General features: G+C 41.4%; 1 protein-coding gene across 2 annotated transcripts; it reads left to right on the top strand.

The window, feature by feature from the left end:
• The first annotated feature begins 1,021 nt into the window (after positions 1-1,021).
• LOC131696758 (zinc finger protein 436-like) lies at positions 1,022-15,474 on the top strand. 2 transcript variants are annotated; one of them, XM_059010478.1, is made up of 5 exons: positions 1,022-2,068; positions 3,789-4,067; positions 5,062-5,340; positions 6,576-6,854; positions 12,978-15,474. In XM_059010478.1, the coding sequence occupies exons 1-5, from the start codon at positions 1,798-1,800 to the stop codon at positions 14,600-14,602; spliced, it is 2,733 nt and encodes a 910-aa protein (XP_058866461.1). In that variant the 5' UTR covers positions 1,022-1,797; the 3' UTR covers positions 14,603-15,474. The 2 variants fall into 2 exon arrangements, with proteins under 2 accessions (XP_058866461.1, XP_058866462.1); XM_059010479.1 differs by lacking the exon at positions 3,789-4,067.
• The last annotated feature ends 1,626 nt before the right edge of the window (positions 15,475-17,100 follow it).

The following is a 17,100-nucleotide window of genomic DNA, read 5'->3' as shown; positions in this document are numbered from 1 at the left end:
CTCTACGTTATGTAAAGCCTGTGTGAAATGATAACTAGGAGGCGTAGATTTATTAAACCATAATGACTGTGTACGGACCGGACCTTTCAAACAAGAAAATGGGATGTTGTTTGTTTGCATCACTGTGTGATATTAAACTGCATAAACACACAACCTGACGAATGAAATGTGAACTCCCGTTCCGTTATTATCACTGATCAGAAAAATAGAAAGTAAAATAACGATTTCATAAAGTGATCTTTAATATAATGCATTATGTTACTATTACTGGTATATATGTCTTTGAAAATCTGAAAAATGTAAATATGAATCAAATAAAACCAAAACTATTTATTTGGAAAAATCACATATAAAAAAAAAAAAGATCGAACTCTGATGTTGAAAAATCAAATGCTGACAGTGTCAGGTGTCAGGTGTCAGGTGTGCACATAGGGGAGAATTGAGGCTGCTGGTTTGGGGTGTTTGGGGGGCAGAAAGGGGGTAGATGGGTGTGATTAGTAATTCTACAGGTCTGGCATTAGGCAGGCAGATTGGCACACGGGGGTGTTTGTTATATTTTGTATTTAGTCACCAGCACCATTCCTCAGGGGAGCTGTAAATGATACAAGGGACCCCCGGGCTCAATGAAACAGGGGCCCGAGAACTATTAATGATACAGAGGCCCTGGGGGCTCCATTAAGGATTCAGGGTCCCTGGGGGTCCAAAAATGGCTCTATTAATGATGCAGGAGCCACAAGGGCTCTGTTAATGATACAGGGACTCATTATTATGCCCCCCCCCCCCCCCTCCCTCCCCCCTCTCTTTTAGCATGATCAGCTGCAAGCTATATGAAATTTGTAAGGGTTATGTTTCTCATTTTTCAGTGGGGGAAGCGACTGTACACTGAAAAAAGAAATATTAAATACAGATATATCTACTGTATAAGCTCTGGTGAGAGCTGTACTTAACCCTAACAGGAGCATACTGAAGTGTGCTTGTAAACACGATAAGAAAGCGCTTCGTTTTGTATATTAGCAGTTTAGTTTATCAGTAATGTGCCAAGCGGTTTTTCTTCATTATTCAGTTTAGTTCTGATAGCTGCTTTAACTTATTTTTCTATAAATCCAAAATGTTTGCACGTGTATACTGTCACATAAAAGTACAAGTTACAACGATTATTACTGTGAAGTGCTCAGCTGTCACCCGTCTCTATAGCGCCGAAGTCTCCAGCCCGCTCCGCTGAGCGCTGTGGAGGAGCGCGCTTGCGCACTGGGGTCGCGTCATCAAGGGAAATCCAGAGTTAACGGCTAACTACGGTGTCGACCGCGCTCGCCTTTTTAAAAGAAACCGAAAACACAAAATGAGGATTTAAAACAGCGAACTCTGTTTTAGATTAACGGTGTTATTGTGTGTGCGGCTGTTGAGCTGTGCGGGACGGCGCTTGGACCGATGGACTGCGCTGCCTTGCAGAACTGTGTGCAGGAGTGAGTTGCACGACCCTGCACCGCTGCTTTCCCGCGCGCTGGAATGCTCCCCCGCTTGCAGCGCCATTCCCCATTCTATGCTATTGATGCAACTTTGCACCAGCGCTGACCCCTCCCAAGCGCGGGAAAGGCAGCCCGGGGATCGCTCAGCGCAGTGTTCTGAAATACGGACGTTACTCCCTGTGCTTTTATCACATCTGAAGACGTGCTGAAAATATTTGAATGGGAAGGTTCAGTAGATAAATAAAAAATAATACCGAATAAGAATTGAAGGCGTTGTTTCTGAATGAAAAGGGGATTCCGCTAAACCAGACTCAAACTACAGTCAGTGAAGATGGACGTCAGCGTCTCCGTGTCGTTCTTTCAAGACGAGCTCGCCTCTACCATCGAGCACGCAGTGAAAGCGGCTGTAGACACCGTCTTGTGTGAAATTACTAAAGTTATCGGCAGCAAATTCACTCAATTCCAGATGGAAATGGCTGGAAAGGAGAGAGAGAATGGCAGTCTGAGGCTCAGGTTGGAGATATCAGAGAGCGAGTTGAAAGCAGTGCGAGGATGCATGAACGCTGCAGATGCAGACACCAAACAACCTCGAATATTTCAAGGTAAGAATGTTTTTTTAATAGTATTGCTTGGTCAAACCAACAGATTAAATAGCCTTTTATTGTAAATATTTTGTTTGTAATTCATCTTAAGAGCGTTTTTTTCAGGCTATATCACACACTGATGGACAGGAGGGGCGTGCAGTTGGTTTGCCTCGATTTTTGTTTACTTGGTTACCTATTGCCCACAACACCAGTTAAATACCCGAACATTTTAAACCAGCTTTGTAACTTAGCACGCACAGGCGGGTCACGATCTAACATTACTCTGCAGCGTCAAGTGATCTGAATGCGTGCCGTGTATCTGAACAGAACGGGTTACGTCATGATACTGCCGAGCACGCAATCCCAGTGTACCGCGCGGTTTCAAAATACAAACGTGTGCAAAAACTTAACAGAAACCTGGGCAACCCAGACGTCACTCCCACCCACGATCGCCTTCTCCAGCACTGTCAGTCTGATCATCGGGAGTTAAACTAACGGCATGCTTTTAGCACAGATGCATATCCCGATGCATTTTTTATTTTTTCATAAGCCAAGCACGTTGGTTATTATTAAACACGCAGGCAGCAAATACATACGTCACAAGCGTATCATTATGAAAACATTGCTCCGGTGTAATTGAGATCCACGGATGGCTTATCACGGATGGGTTGAATAACCCGACACACTGTGTGTTATGCATTGGTGACGATGGGAGTCTGGGAATCTGAACTGTCTCACACGGGTGTCAGGAGGAAGATTGGAATCTGATGACAGGAGCTTAGCTAGTCCGTTTAAACACACAAAAATAAAAACATTTAAAAACTCAATTTTTTTGCCGCTGAATTGAGCTCATGTCTGGAACGGCTTTCATTTATATAGTACGTGTCTTTACAGTTACAGGGTTCGTACACCAGTCTGGAAGTCTGGAAAAAGTGTGGAAATATGCCAAACTGATTTCCAGGGCTTGAAAATGCTTGAAAAACCACGTCTCCGTTATGAAAGTCTTGAAAACGTCTGGAATTTTACTAGCATCACGGGAGAATGGAAATAATAACGCGTTTTTTTTTTTTTTTTAATTATTAATAATTGATTTTACAAGCGGGTCAGCAGCTCTAGCGAAAACTGTCTCGTCAGTTTGCTAGCAGGTGCAACTCTATTGCTTGCGACCAAATCCCGCGAGGATTGCCCCGTGCATCACCCCTGACAACGTCATGACAACTCAAGCAATCCTGTCCAGTCAGCGCACCGGTATGTGTCACATGACCCCGTCTGCTCCAGGGAAACGAAGAGCAAAATCGACACGACGACAGCCAAAATATATACATTTATATTGAAGGCTATGATTTCTAAACGAAGTTACAGACTGGAATTACTGGAAGCTACTGTCCTCTGCTCACCCAGATTCACACGTTGGTTTCTTGTTGTTACATTTATTAAATCATTAACGTTATTTCCCAACCCAGGAGGGAAAAAAATACGAATACAAAACAAGTTATTATCATCCCTGACTCGGATTTAAAAAAAAACACTTTCTGTAGCCCCTATGGTGTGTATAAACGTAGCATGTTAACATCGCTTTTTCATCTCTTTAGTGTGATTAATAAAATGTACCGCTAATTGTATTTTATGGTGCAAAAAACAAACCGGACTGACCCAATGACATCTCTCAGCAGCTTTCTGACAAGGGACTTTAGCAGTAAGTAAGAGTTCTAATTTTGTTCAATTTTCTTTCACACAGATCCCAAAGAGAGTCACGCTATCCCTGAATCTGAAGCACAGGAGAGGTCAGAGATCAAAGAAGTTTACAAACAAGAGGAGTCCTTTGAGCAGGAGCAGTGTGCAAGTCTAATGCAGATTACAGAGCCGACACATGTTAAAGATGAAGAGGTCCCTCAACAGGAGTGTGTTCCTATTAAAGAGGAACGTCCTACTGAAAATAGTGTCTGTACACTTGAGGAGGCGAACCAGCTGGGATTCAACCTGTGTGATGATCCTCCATCTGAACTGGGATTTAGAGGTAATTATACAAAACAAGCAGAAAACTCCTGTCTTTTCCTGACTAGCTCACCTCAGTGTCGCCTATGTGATCAGAGTGAGTTCAGTGATACACAATCACAACACCACATGGTTATATAGTGTACATGTGATCAGAGTGAGTTCAGTGATACACAATCACAACACCACACGGTTATATAGTGTACATGTGATCAGAGTGAGTTCAGTGATACACAATCACAACACCACACGGTTATATAGTGTACTTGTGATCAGAGTGAGTTCAGTGATACACAATCACAACACCACACGGTTATATAGTGTACATGTGATCAGAGTGAGTTCAGTGATACACAATCACAACACCACACAGTTATATAGTGTACATGTGATCAGAGTGAGTTCAGTGATACACAATCACAACACGACACGGTTATATAGTGCACATGTGATCAGAGTGAGTTCAGTAATATGGGACAAAAGTAAAAGTTAATTAGTGTCAAAGTAATCAGTACATAAGGTTTAGCAATGGATAGCATCCAGGTACATCTTCAGCCTCAGTGTGACATGTCAATGATGAGTAGTAAATTCTAATTATACTTATACTGAAGGCTATGATTTCTAAACGAAGTTACAGACTGAAATTACTGGAAGCTACTGTCCTCTGCTCACCCAGATTCACACGTTGGTTTCTTGTTGTTACCTTTATTAAATCGTTAACGTTATTTCCCAGCCCAGGAGGGAAAAAAATACGAATACAAAACAAGTTATTATCATCACTGACTCAGATTTAAAAAAAAAAAATACTTTCTGTAGCCCCTATGATGTGTATAAACGTAGCATGTTAACGTCGCTTTTTCATCTCTTTAGTGTGATTAATAAAATGTACCGCTAGTTGTATTTTATGGTGCAAAAAACACACCGGACTGACCCAATGACATCTCTCAGCAGCTTTCTGACAAGGGACTTTAGCAGTAAGTAAGAGTTCTAATTTTGTTCAATTTTGTCTCCCACAGATCCCAAAGAGAGTCGCGCTATCCCTGAATCTGAAGCACAGGAGAGGTCAGAGATCAAAGCAGTTTACAAACAAGAGGAGTCCTTTGGCCAGGAGCGGTGTGCAAGTCTAATGCAGATTACAGAGCCGACACATGTTAAAGATGAAGAGGTCCCTCAACAGGAGTGTGTTCCTATTAAAGAGGAACGTCCTACTGAAAATAGTGTCTGTACACTTGAGGAGGCGAACCAGCTGGGATTCAACCTGTGTGATGATCCTCCATCTGAACTGGGATTTAGAGGTAATTATTCAAAACAAGCAGAAAACTGCTGTCTTTTCCTGACTAGCTCACCTCAGTGTCGCCTATGTGATCAGAGTGAGTTCAGTGATACACAATCACAACACGACACGGTTATATAGTGTACATGTGATCAGAGTGAGTTCAGTGATACACAATCACAACACCACACGGTTATATAGTGTACATGTGATCAGAGTGAGTTCAGTGATACACAATCACAACACGACACGGTTATATAGTGTACTTGTGATCAGAGTGAGTTCAGTGATACACAATCACAACACCACACGGTTATATAGTGTACATGTGATCAGAGTGAGTTCAGTGATACACAATCACAACACCACACGGTTATATAGTGTACATGTGATCAGAGTGAGTTCAGTGATACACAATCACAACACCACATGGTTATATAGTGTACATGTGATCAGAGTGAGTTCAGTGATACACAATCACAACACCACACGGTTATATAGTGTACATGTGATCAGAGTGAGTTCAGTGATACACAATCACAACACCACACGGTTATATAGTGTACTTGTGATCAGAGTGAGTTCAGTGATACACAATCACAACACCACATGGTTATATAGTGTACATGTGATCAGAGTGAGTTCAGTGATACACAATCACAACACCACACGGTTATATAGTGTACATGTGATCAGAGTGAGTTCAGTAATATGGGACAAAAGTAAAAGTTAATTAGTGTCAAAGTAATCAGTACATAAGGTTTAGCAATGGATAGCATTCAGGTACATCTTCAGCCTCAGTGTGACATGTCAATGATGAGTAGTAAATTCTAATTATACTTATACTGAAGGCTATGATTTCTAAACGAAGTTACAGACTGGAATTACTGGAAGCTACTGTCCTCTGCTCACCCAGATTCACACGTTGGTTTCTTGTTGTTACCTTTATTAAATCGTTAACGTTATTTCCCAACCCAGGAGGGAAAAAAATACGAATACAAAACAAGTTATTATCATCACTGACTCAGATTTTAAAAAAAAAAAAATACTTTCTGTAGCCCCTATGGTGTGTATAAACGTAGCATGTTAACGTCGCTTTTTCATCTCTTAGTGTGATTAATAAAATGTACCGCTAATTGTATTTTATGGTGCAAAAAACACACCGGACTGACCCAATGACATCTCTCAGCAGCTTTCTGACAAGGGACTTTAGCCGTAAGTAAGAGTTATAATTTTGTACAATTTTGTTTCACACAGATACCAAAGAGAGTCGCGCTATCCCTGAATCTGAAGCACAGGAGAGGTCAGAGATCAAAGCAGTTTACAAACAAGAGGAGTCCTTTGAGCAGGAGTGGTGTGCAAATCTAATGCAGATTACAGAGCCGACACATGTTAAAGATGAAGAGGTCCCTCAACAGGAATGTGTTCCTATTAAAGAGGAATGTCCTACTGAAAATAGTGTCTGTACACTTGAGGAGGCGAACCAGCTGGGATTCAACCTGTGTGATGATCCTCCATCTGAACTGGGATTTAGAGGTAATTATACAAAACAAGCAGAAAACTCCTGTCTTTTCCTGACTAGCTCACCTCAGTGTCGCCTATGTGATCAGAGTGAGTTCAGTGATACACAATCACAACACGACACGGTTATATAGTGTACATGTGATCAGAGTGAGTTCAGTGATACACAATCACAACACCACACGGTTATATAGTGTACTTGTGATCAGAGTGAGTTCAGTGATACACAATCACAACACCACACAGTTATATAGTGTACATGTGATCAGAGTGAGTTCAGTGATACACAATCACAACACCACACGGTTATATAGTGTACATGTGATCAGAGTGAGTTCAGTGATACACAATCACAACACCACATGGTTATATAGTGTACTTGTGATCAGAGTGAGTTCAGTGATACACAATCACAACACCACACGGTTATATAGTGTACTTGTGATCAGAGTGAGTTCAGTGATACACAATCACAACACCACACGGTTATATAGTGTACTTGTGATCAGAGTGAGTTCAGTGATACACAATCACAACACCACACTGTTATATAGTGTACATGTGATCAGAGTGAGTTCAGTGATACACAATCACAACACCACACGGTTATATAGTGTACTTGTGATCAGAGTGAGTTCAGTGATACACAATCACAACACCACACGGTTATATAGTGTACTTGTGATCAGAGTGAGTTCAGTGATACACAATCACAACACCACACGGTTATATAGTGTACTTGTGATCAGAGTGAGTTCAGTGATACACAATCACAACACCACACGGTTATATAGTGTACTTGTGATCAGAGTGAGTTCAGTGATACACAATCACAACACCACACGGTTATATAGTGTACTTGTGATCAGAGTGAGTTCAGTGATACACAATCACAACACCACACAGTTATATAGTGTACTTGTGATCAGAGTGAGTTCAGTGATACACAATCACAACACCACACAGTTATATAGTGTACATGTGATCAGAGTGAGTTCAGTGATACACAATCACAACACCACACGGTTATATAGTGTACATGTGATCAGAGTGAGTTCAGTGATACACAATCACAACACCACACGGTTATATAGTGCACATGTGATCAGAGTGAGTTCAGTGATACACAATCACAACACCACACAGTTATATAGTGTACATGTGATCAGAGTGAGTTCAGTGATACACAATCACAACACCACACAGTTATATAGTGTACATGTGATCAGAGTGAGTTCAGTGATACACAATCACAACACCACACGGTTATATAGTGTACTTGTGATCAGAGTGAGTTCAGTGATACACAATCACAACACCACACGGTTATATAGTGTACTTGTGATCAGAGTGAGTTCAGTGATACACAATCACAACACCACACGGTTATATAGTGTACTTGTGATCAGAGTGAGTTCAGTGATACACAATCACAACACCACACGGTTATATAGTGTACTTGTGATCAGAGTGAGTTCAGTAATATGGGACAAAAGTAAAAGTTAATTAGTGTCAAAGTAATCAGTACATAAGGTTTAGCAATGGATAGCATTCAGGTACATCTTCAGCCTCAGTGTGACATGTCAATGATGATTAGTAAATTCTAATTAACAGGATATTACGAAATTGTAATCAATCATTAGCACTCTGTAGGTTAATGATATATCCCTTAATTAGAATCCATGGCACCTAAGTTTAACACCCCTTATATTTGCTCTTATTTATTCTATATTCTAGCACCAATTTCAATGCAGAACATCGCGTCGGTTATTTTCACTCTGTGACTGTTAAATTGTTTCCACCAGATATTACACTGGCCCCTGGTTTATACAGTACAGCGACTTGGGCACACCCTGTTATACTTTACAATTCTCTCTCTCTCTGCTTATACATGTCATACATTCACACATGTAGAGTCTGTCAATCCTTGTTTAGTTGAACTGGGATTACTCAGTGTTTGTCTTGCACAGTCGATGCAGGGTATGATTCAGTTGTCTGTGGTTCCACGTGCGTCAGAGACCAGCTTGCTGTAAGATTGCCTGTGCTCCTGGTTTGGCATCCCAGTCTCGCTCAGTATATAGGAAATCTTGCTGTAAATTAGACCAGTGCCAGCAGGCCAAATCAGTTCATTCATTTATAGGTTCAACGTTTGTTGACCCTCTTTTTCTGATGGTGATCCAGTTGGTCGAGTTCTCTTTACCTCCTTTTTGTTTTATTTAACTTTCTCACAATTTAACCACATTCTGAAGTGTTCCTTTTGAATATTGTGAGGAGCTAATAAGTTAGGCTGTAGTCCGTCGCTCTCTTCCATCCAAATTTATTCGTTCAAGTTTGGAGCTGTTGGTTAAAGATGTTACATGCAGGCTCCCTTTTCTCTGACTTTGCTTGCTAGATAGCTGTTGATAGCACGCTTCTGTTTTTCTGACTGTCTCCCAGCACTCAGAACTGTTCTAACAGAGCATTCGACCTTGAGAGGCAGGGGCCTGCAGGCTCGCAAAACCTTATTCAGCGCACTTCAAGGCTCAGGGATACGTGAGAGTCTGTCCCCCAAAACCTTATTCAGCGCACTTCAAGGCTCAGGGATACGTGAGAGTCTGTCCCCCAAAACCTTATTCAGCGCACTTCAAGGCTCAGGGATACGTGAGAGTCTGTCCCCCAAAACCTTATTCAGCGCACTTCAAGGCTCAGGGATACGTGAGAGTCTGTCCCCCAAAACCTTATTCAGCGCACTTCAAGGCTCAGGGATATGTGAGACTCTGTCCCCCAAAACCTTATTCAGCGCACTTCAAGGCTCAGGGATACGTGAGAGTCTGTCCCCCAAAACTTAGCAGATGTTACTATGGTGACCAGGGGCCTATTTCCAGTGTTCGCGCTGGGCCGCGCCATTGCGCCAATGCCCCTCTGAAATAAAAAATGTCCCGCTGAATTTCTCTTAACGCTCCTGTGTGTCCCCCTTCCCAGACGAGACGCAATACCAATACACAGTAAATGAATGCATTTTGTATTAACATGACATGTCTGACGACAGGCTAATCTTTTTCACTTGTTTGTTTACACTTGCGTTTTCATAATTAAACTCCCGTGGTTTTATTCTCCAGTCCAGTAGAACGCGCTCACACACCCGCCCTGGTTACAGGCAGTTTCACAGTAAAGCCTGGACGACAACATCAGGCTTGTTAACAACATGGCCCGGCGCAAATATAACCTCGTATCCCTGTTACCCCCGACCAGTACTTCTGGAAGAATAAGTAATCAGCTTCGGCAGTGACTGTTGAAATGCAGGCTATTATATGTGTGCTTTAAAATACCGTGTGCAGTAGACTTGCAAAACGAAAACCACATCATTGAGTAAAAAAAATAAAAATAAAAAAAGTAGCCCACGGTAACATTATAAAATATGTGAAATTTGTTTTAGTAAATGATGCGGTTTTCGTTTCGTTATATATATATATATATATATATATATATATATATATATATATATATATATATATATATATATATATATATATATATATATAACTCATTTAGTTAGTTAATTGAAGCTAATTTAGGTGATATTTTAGTTCACAGTAAACATAAAAGAATAATTGACAAAATAGGTTCTACTAACATATGCACTAGTAGATGTAAAGTGTGTAAACACATAGACAAACGTAAAAATATAATTAAACATAAGAACACCACATATCCACTAAAAGCTAATACCTACTGTAAAAATAGCAATGTTGTTTATGGAATAGCCTGTGAAAAATGTGATGAAATCAAATATGTTGGAGAGACTGGAACTACTTTATATAAAAGAATTCAGAACCACCTTTCGTTAATTAGAAATAAAAAAATGAATGAACCAATAGTACAGCACTTCACCAGTCAGGGACATGACATAAATGATGTAAAGTTTGTAGTATTAGAACAGCTCAAATTAGACAATGCGACATATAGAAGAATAAAAGAAAGTAAATGGATAAATAGACTGAACACGATTATGCCAGCGGGACTCAACAGAAAAGAATGAAATAATTAACTTCAATAAATATATAACATTTAAATAAATAAACAAAATTCATTCAAAAGTTGTGCATGCTGATGCGCTGGGGGGGCCAAATCTAGACTGATCCTCAGAGCCAGCATTGCATGATATAATAAAAATATAAGTTTATGTAAAGTAGTGTTAATTAGAATTAATACAGATTCAAAGATAGAAGTAAAAATGATGTCACAATATATAGAACACCATTACATCATGTAAGAATAAATCATGAATTTGAATGTAAACAATAACAAGTATTTGTCATGCCGTCAAAAACCTATAAATACCTCCAATGTTTGGATTCAAACACAGGCTCCCTTGAGAAAGATATGTACAACATATCGAAACGTTGGGCAGCTGGCTCTTTGAGCTAAAATATATATATATATATATATATAATCAGGGCTGTCAATTAATCGCAGTTAACTTCTGCGATTAACGCGTAAATGTTTTTAGAGATTAATTATTTTAACATGCGTTAATCGCATTGCTGTGTCTTGAGCCTTTCAGCACACCGTACTTCAATCCCGGCCGCGGCAGCATGGTATTGAGTGTCTGAGTGCAGTTATTGTTTAAATAGAAAGTTAGTAACTGAACCGCTTAATGGAGCAAAGCACTAAAAATGAATGGGATTTTTTTTTGACGGCTCACTGGACAGAAAGACGCTTACTTGTCTACTGTCAAAGTGAGTTCCAGTATCACACACGAGTACATCGAGTCTGCTGTGTGCTGAACACGCCTCCATCTCTCAAAATACACGAGCAGCTCTTCTGCTACAGACAATAACAACAACAAATTAAACCCACCAGTTTCAATAGAAATGCAGGATCGCTGCAAGCCCGTATCAAGCTGAGAATGATCATGATAATAAATGAGTTAGGCTGCGTTGCTCCTTTTTTTCATGTAGTATGTAAAGCCTGACAATTGTTAGTTTGCAGTTTTTGGATATGATGACAGTTTTTTTTTTCGTATGTTCTCTTCACAATTAACAGTTCATTTCCTATAAGTGCTTACTATAGCTACATATTTATAATTTTATTTTAAAAAAACTAATTTATTTCAGTTCACAATCACATTTAAAAATAGATATACTATGTATTGTGTTTTCTGATCTCTGTGTGCTGCTGATCAAGCTTGAACCGCACATGTTATTGTGCTGGTTGTATTTGTAATTTCTAAATTATTGCCCCTAGTACATTTTGGTGGTGGTCTCAATGGGTACATTTCCTGGTTAAATAAATACATTTTAAACCATTTTATTTACAGTTAAGGATAATAAAATCAATAGCATCAGTAATAAAAGACATTTAAATTCAATGGATGTAGTAATTGTAACAATTTAATATGCGATTAAAACCGAGATTAACTAGGATACATTTTTTTCATCGTGAGATTAATCGAGATTAATTTTTTTAATCGCTTGACAGTCCTAATATATATATATATATATATATATATATATATATATATATATACAGTGTATGTGATTTTATACAGCACTGTATATATGCCTACAATACAGCTTGCATTGAGAAAACACCACTGGAATCAGAATAAATTAAATTATTATGTAACACAGTTCACGTGCCGTCACGGTATTGGTAAGTAGCATTTTCAAAACCATATCACTGTGCAGTATTAAAATAAATTAAAAATATAGCAAATCCTCAAAACCAACGAAATACACATTGTATATTTGACATTTTATTTTTAGTGTTCTGTGTAACACGGGCCATCGTATATCTTAAACTCTGTTGGCATATTTAAAACAAACAAAAATAAGAAATGGTGGTTGGTTCTGAATCAAACATATTGACCCCCTCACTGAAGAAAATGTCCCCCTAAAATCTTGAGAGGGGGCCACATTGACCCTCAGTCTGTAAGTCCTGGTGCAAACACTGTATTTCTTTCCAAGCTACACTGTTGTGCTAGATCATTACAGCAAAATGTAGCCCTTTAAATACTCTTATAGGCTTACAGTATTCTCTCAATATGCAGTCGTCAGAGTTCACTCTAGGAGTTGTCATGTTGACATGAAACCCTGCAGAAGAGTGACTGTGGAAGAATGCTGTACAATAACCTTTGTCTCTCTTCTCTCTCTTTAGCTTCTAAAGGAGAACACGACTCCACTCCATCACTCCAGAGCAAAAACTCTTCTAGTGGCAAACCACAGCACAAGAAAATCAGAAAGATGACACCCCAAGAACATGTGAAGACATTGGGATCTCGCTCAGTTAAAATCCCTTCTTTACAAGACAGACAACCACTTACTGTGAAGAGTACAGAGCCGACACATTCTGTATGTTTTAACAGTTCTGAAACCCAGGGCAACTTGAAGACCTTGCCTCATTCTGTTGAAGGTGGGAAGAGTTCCTGTCAATTAGACTCTCCTGAAACTCACATGGGAAATCTCACAGGAGGGACTTCATTGCCCTGTGCTGAGTATGGGATGAGTTTCACACAGTTAGGAAATCTTCAATTGCACCAGCGCATTCACACAGGAGAGAAATGTCATCAGTGTTCTCAATGTGGGAAGAGATTCAGCCGTTTATCAAAGCTTATAATCCACCAGCGCATTCACACAGGAGAGAAACGTCATCAGTGTGCTGAATGTGGGAAGAGATTCAGCCGTTTATCAAAGCTTATAATCCACCAGCGCATTCACACAGGAGAGAAACGTCATCAGTGTTCTGAATGTGGGAAGAGATTCAGCCGTTTATCAAAGCTTATAATCCACCAGCGCATTCACACAGGAGAGAAACGTCATCAGTGTGCTGAATGTGGGAAGAGATTCAGCCGTTTATCAAAGTTTATAATCCACCAGCGCATTCACACAGGAGAGAAACGTCATCAGTGTGCTGAATGTGGGAAGAGATTCAGCCGTTTATCAAAGCTTATAATCCACCAGCGCATTCACAAAGGAGAGAAACGTCATCAGTGTTCTGAATGTGGGAAGAGATTCAGCCGTTTATCAAAGCTTATAATCCACCAGCGCATTCACACAGGAGAGAAACGTCATCAGTGTTCTCAATGTGGGAAGAGATTCAGTGATTTTTCATACTTTAAAATCCACCAGCGTGTTCACACAGGAGAGAAACCTTATCACTGCTCTGATTGTGGGAAGAGATTCAATCAGTTAGGTGGCCTTAAAAGACACCTGCGTGTTCACACAGGAGAGAAACCTTATCACTGCTCTGAGTGTGGGAAGAGATTCAGTCAGTTAGGTGATCTTAAAAGACACCTGCGTGTTCACACAGGAGAGAAACCTTATCACTGCTCTGAGTGTGGGAAGAGTTTCACAAGGTTAGGATATCTTCAATCACACCAGCACAGTCACACAGGAGAGAAACCTTATCACTGCACTGAGTGTGGGAAGAGCTTCAGTGATTCTTCTTACTTTAAAATACACCAGCGTGTTCACACAGGTGAGAAACCTTATCACTGCACTGATTGTGGGAAGAGATTCAATCAGTTAGGTGGCCTTAAAAGACACCTGCGTGTTCACACAGGAGAGAAACCTTATCACTGCTCTGAGTGTGGGAAGAGATTCAGTCAGTTAGGTGACCTTAAAAGACACCAGCGTGTTCACACAGGCGAGAAACCTTATCACTGCACTCAGTGTGGGAAGAGCTTCACATGGTTAGGAAGTCTTCAATCACACCAGCGCAGTCACACAGAAACCTTATCACTGCTGAATGTGGAAAACTTTCAGTCGTTTTGCAAACCTTGAAAGACACCATAACACTTGCGCATGTGTATCCCGATCCCTGCTCTCAATATGGGAAGAAGTTCAGTCAGTTGCAGGCTCTTGAAGGACACAAGAAAATGATCAGCATTTCAGACACTTGAGGACACCAAAGCAACATTGATAAATAGGGTCACCCCTAATCACAGCGACTTCAGATCACAAACTTACTCTCGCGGATGGAAGATGTGAACGACTGCATCTTGTTGGACAGTTCATCATCTTGTTGACCATTGTGATTTTGTTACGTCACATTAGTAATGCTAGTAAATAGATTGTAAATACGTCTGCAAGGTTCCACTTTTCTCCCATGTATTGCTTAGTCTCCTAGTTTCAATATTAAGATCCCCAGTTCTTTCAAGGCAGTACTAAGCTTTGGTTAATACTGATCTTCATGATTCTAACATAGTTTTTGTGTTAAAAAATGCTCAGTCTGAATTCTAAGGTTTTATTTTTATGTAAAGAAATGATGACAAATGTTTTTTGTTTTCTGAGTGCTTTTGTGTTCACCTCTGTACAGAACTGTTTGTAATGTTTTCCTCCCGGGATACTCCTGTTCAGCCCATTCAGGGACAGGGATTGAACGGCTGTTCTTTGACTCTTTAACTGTATTTCAGTCAGTTGTATTGTCCGCCTTTTTTTGATTTAGCCAAGCTAGTTTTCTATTTTGCTTTAATGGCTGTAGGCCTATTCAAAATAAAACACTTATGTTGCTAGAAAATCAAAGTTAGCTGGGAAATGATAAATGAAAGTTTTATTTTAGTCAGTTTTATTGTCCTTGTTGCTTTCACAGGACAGCATATGTTCAGCTACCAAGTCCTGTAAAGATTTCAATAAAGTCTGAGTTTGTTTGTTCATTCAGTGTCTTTGTTTTCCCCTCTGTTCCATTTTAAGAGAGCACTGCCCTCATCATGTTCACCCTCTTCATCAGTGTCAGCAGTTTCTACTGGAATGACATCATCACCGCTCCACAGACAGTCATCTTCACTCTCGTCAAGCCTGTTGGAAGCACAGCGCTTCTGAAATGCGTTTGATGACATCTGAAGGTGTTGCCTTCCAAGCCTCCATGATCCATTTAGACAAAACGGACAGCGGTGCCTGAATAACAAACAGAAAGCAAACTGAACGCCCGTGTATGCACTGTACTTGAAATATTAACTGAATTATCACAAGCTCCCCAAATATTATGGGGAGACCAAATTGGGATAATGTAGAGGTTATTATTTTAGTACAATAATCTCCAGCTAAGAGAACACCCCTCAGGAAGCAAGTGAAGTGCTCTTATAGCAGAAGTGTTCTCTAAGACAGAGTTAGCCACCAGACACAATAGAAATCAATAAATAAACACGTGTTACTTGTCATGATGCACGTACATCAACATATGACATGAACTGAATTAGTAAACGAAAAGCAATAGGCAAGTGAATGTTAATAAACTGTAATAATAAAGTAACAGACAAACTAACATTAATAAACTCACTGTCGAACTAAATTAACACAGCACCCTTACGTTAAAAAAATGCAGCAGCAATATACAAGACATGCAAGATAGGAACCAGAGAGTTACAATTAGAGGTCAGGAATCAAACTGGAGTAACGTAAGAGTGTGGGTACCACTTCCTGCATGGCACGCAGAGCGCTGTGCAGGGGTGAGGGACACGGAGCGCTGTGCAGGGGTGAGGGAGGTGGAGCACTGTGCAGGGGTGAGGGAGGTGGAGCGCTGTGCAGGAGTGAGGGACACGGAGCGCTGTGCAGGGGTGAGGGAGGTGGAGCACTGTGCAGGGGTGAGGGAGGTGGAGCGCTGTGCAGGAGTGAGGGACACGGAGCGCTGTGCAGGGGTGAGGGAGGTGGAGCGCTGTGCAGGAGTGAGGGAGGTGGAGCGCTGTGCAGGAGTGAGGGAGGTGGAGCGCTGTGCAGGAGTGAGGGAGGTGGAGCGCTGTGCAGGGGTGAGGGAGGTGGAGCGCTGTGCAGGAGTGAGGGACACGGAGCGCTGTGCAGGGGTGAGGGAGGTGGAGCGCTGTGCAGGGGTGAGGGAGGTGGAGCGCTGTGCAGGGGTGAGGGAGGTGGAGCGCTGTGCAGGAGTGAGGGAGGTGGAGCGCTGTGCAGGGGTGAGGGAGGTGGAGCGCTGTGCAGGAGTGAGGGAGGTGGAGCGCTGTGAGGGAGGTGGAGCGCTGTGCAGGGGTGAGGGAGGTGGAGCGCTGTGCAGGAGTGAGGGAGGTGGAGCTCTGTGCAGGGGTGAGGGAGGTGGAGCTCTGTGCAGGAGTGAGGGAGGTGGAGCTCTGTGCAGGGGTGAGGGAGGTGGAGTGCTGTGCAGGAGTGAGGGAGGTGGAGCGCTGTGCAGGGGTGAGGGAGGTGGAGCTCTGTGCAGGGGTGAGGGAGGTGGAGCTCTGTGCAGGGGTGAGGGAGGTGGAGCGCTGTGCAGGAGTGAGGGAGGTGGAGCGCTGTGCAGGAGTGAGGGAGGTGGAGCGCTGTGCAGGGGTGAG

This window comes from Acipenser ruthenus, chromosome 41, assembly GCF_902713425.1.
Source record: "Acipenser ruthenus chromosome 41, fAciRut3.2 maternal haplotype, whole genome shotgun sequence".
Taxonomy (NCBI): Eukaryota; Metazoa; Chordata; class Actinopteri; order Acipenseriformes; family Acipenseridae; genus Acipenser; species Acipenser ruthenus.
Note: the sequence above shows the minus strand (reverse complement) of the source record. Positions and strands in the feature narration are given on the sequence as shown.

Bases quoted from the DNA above. Each gene is read 5' to 3' on its own strand.
- LOC131696758 (XM_059010478.1), top strand. From the start codon at position 1,798: ATGGACGTCAGCGTCTCCGTGTCGTTCTTTCAAGACGAGCTCGCCTCT. The intron at 5,341-6,575 runs GTAATTATTCAA...TGTTTCACACAG, and splicing joins ATCTGAACTGGGATTTAGAG to ATACCAAAGAGAGTCGCGCT. The intron at 6,855-12,977 runs GTAATTATACAA...CTCTCTCTTTAG, and splicing joins ATCTGAACTGGGATTTAGAG to CTTCTAAAGGAGAACACGAC.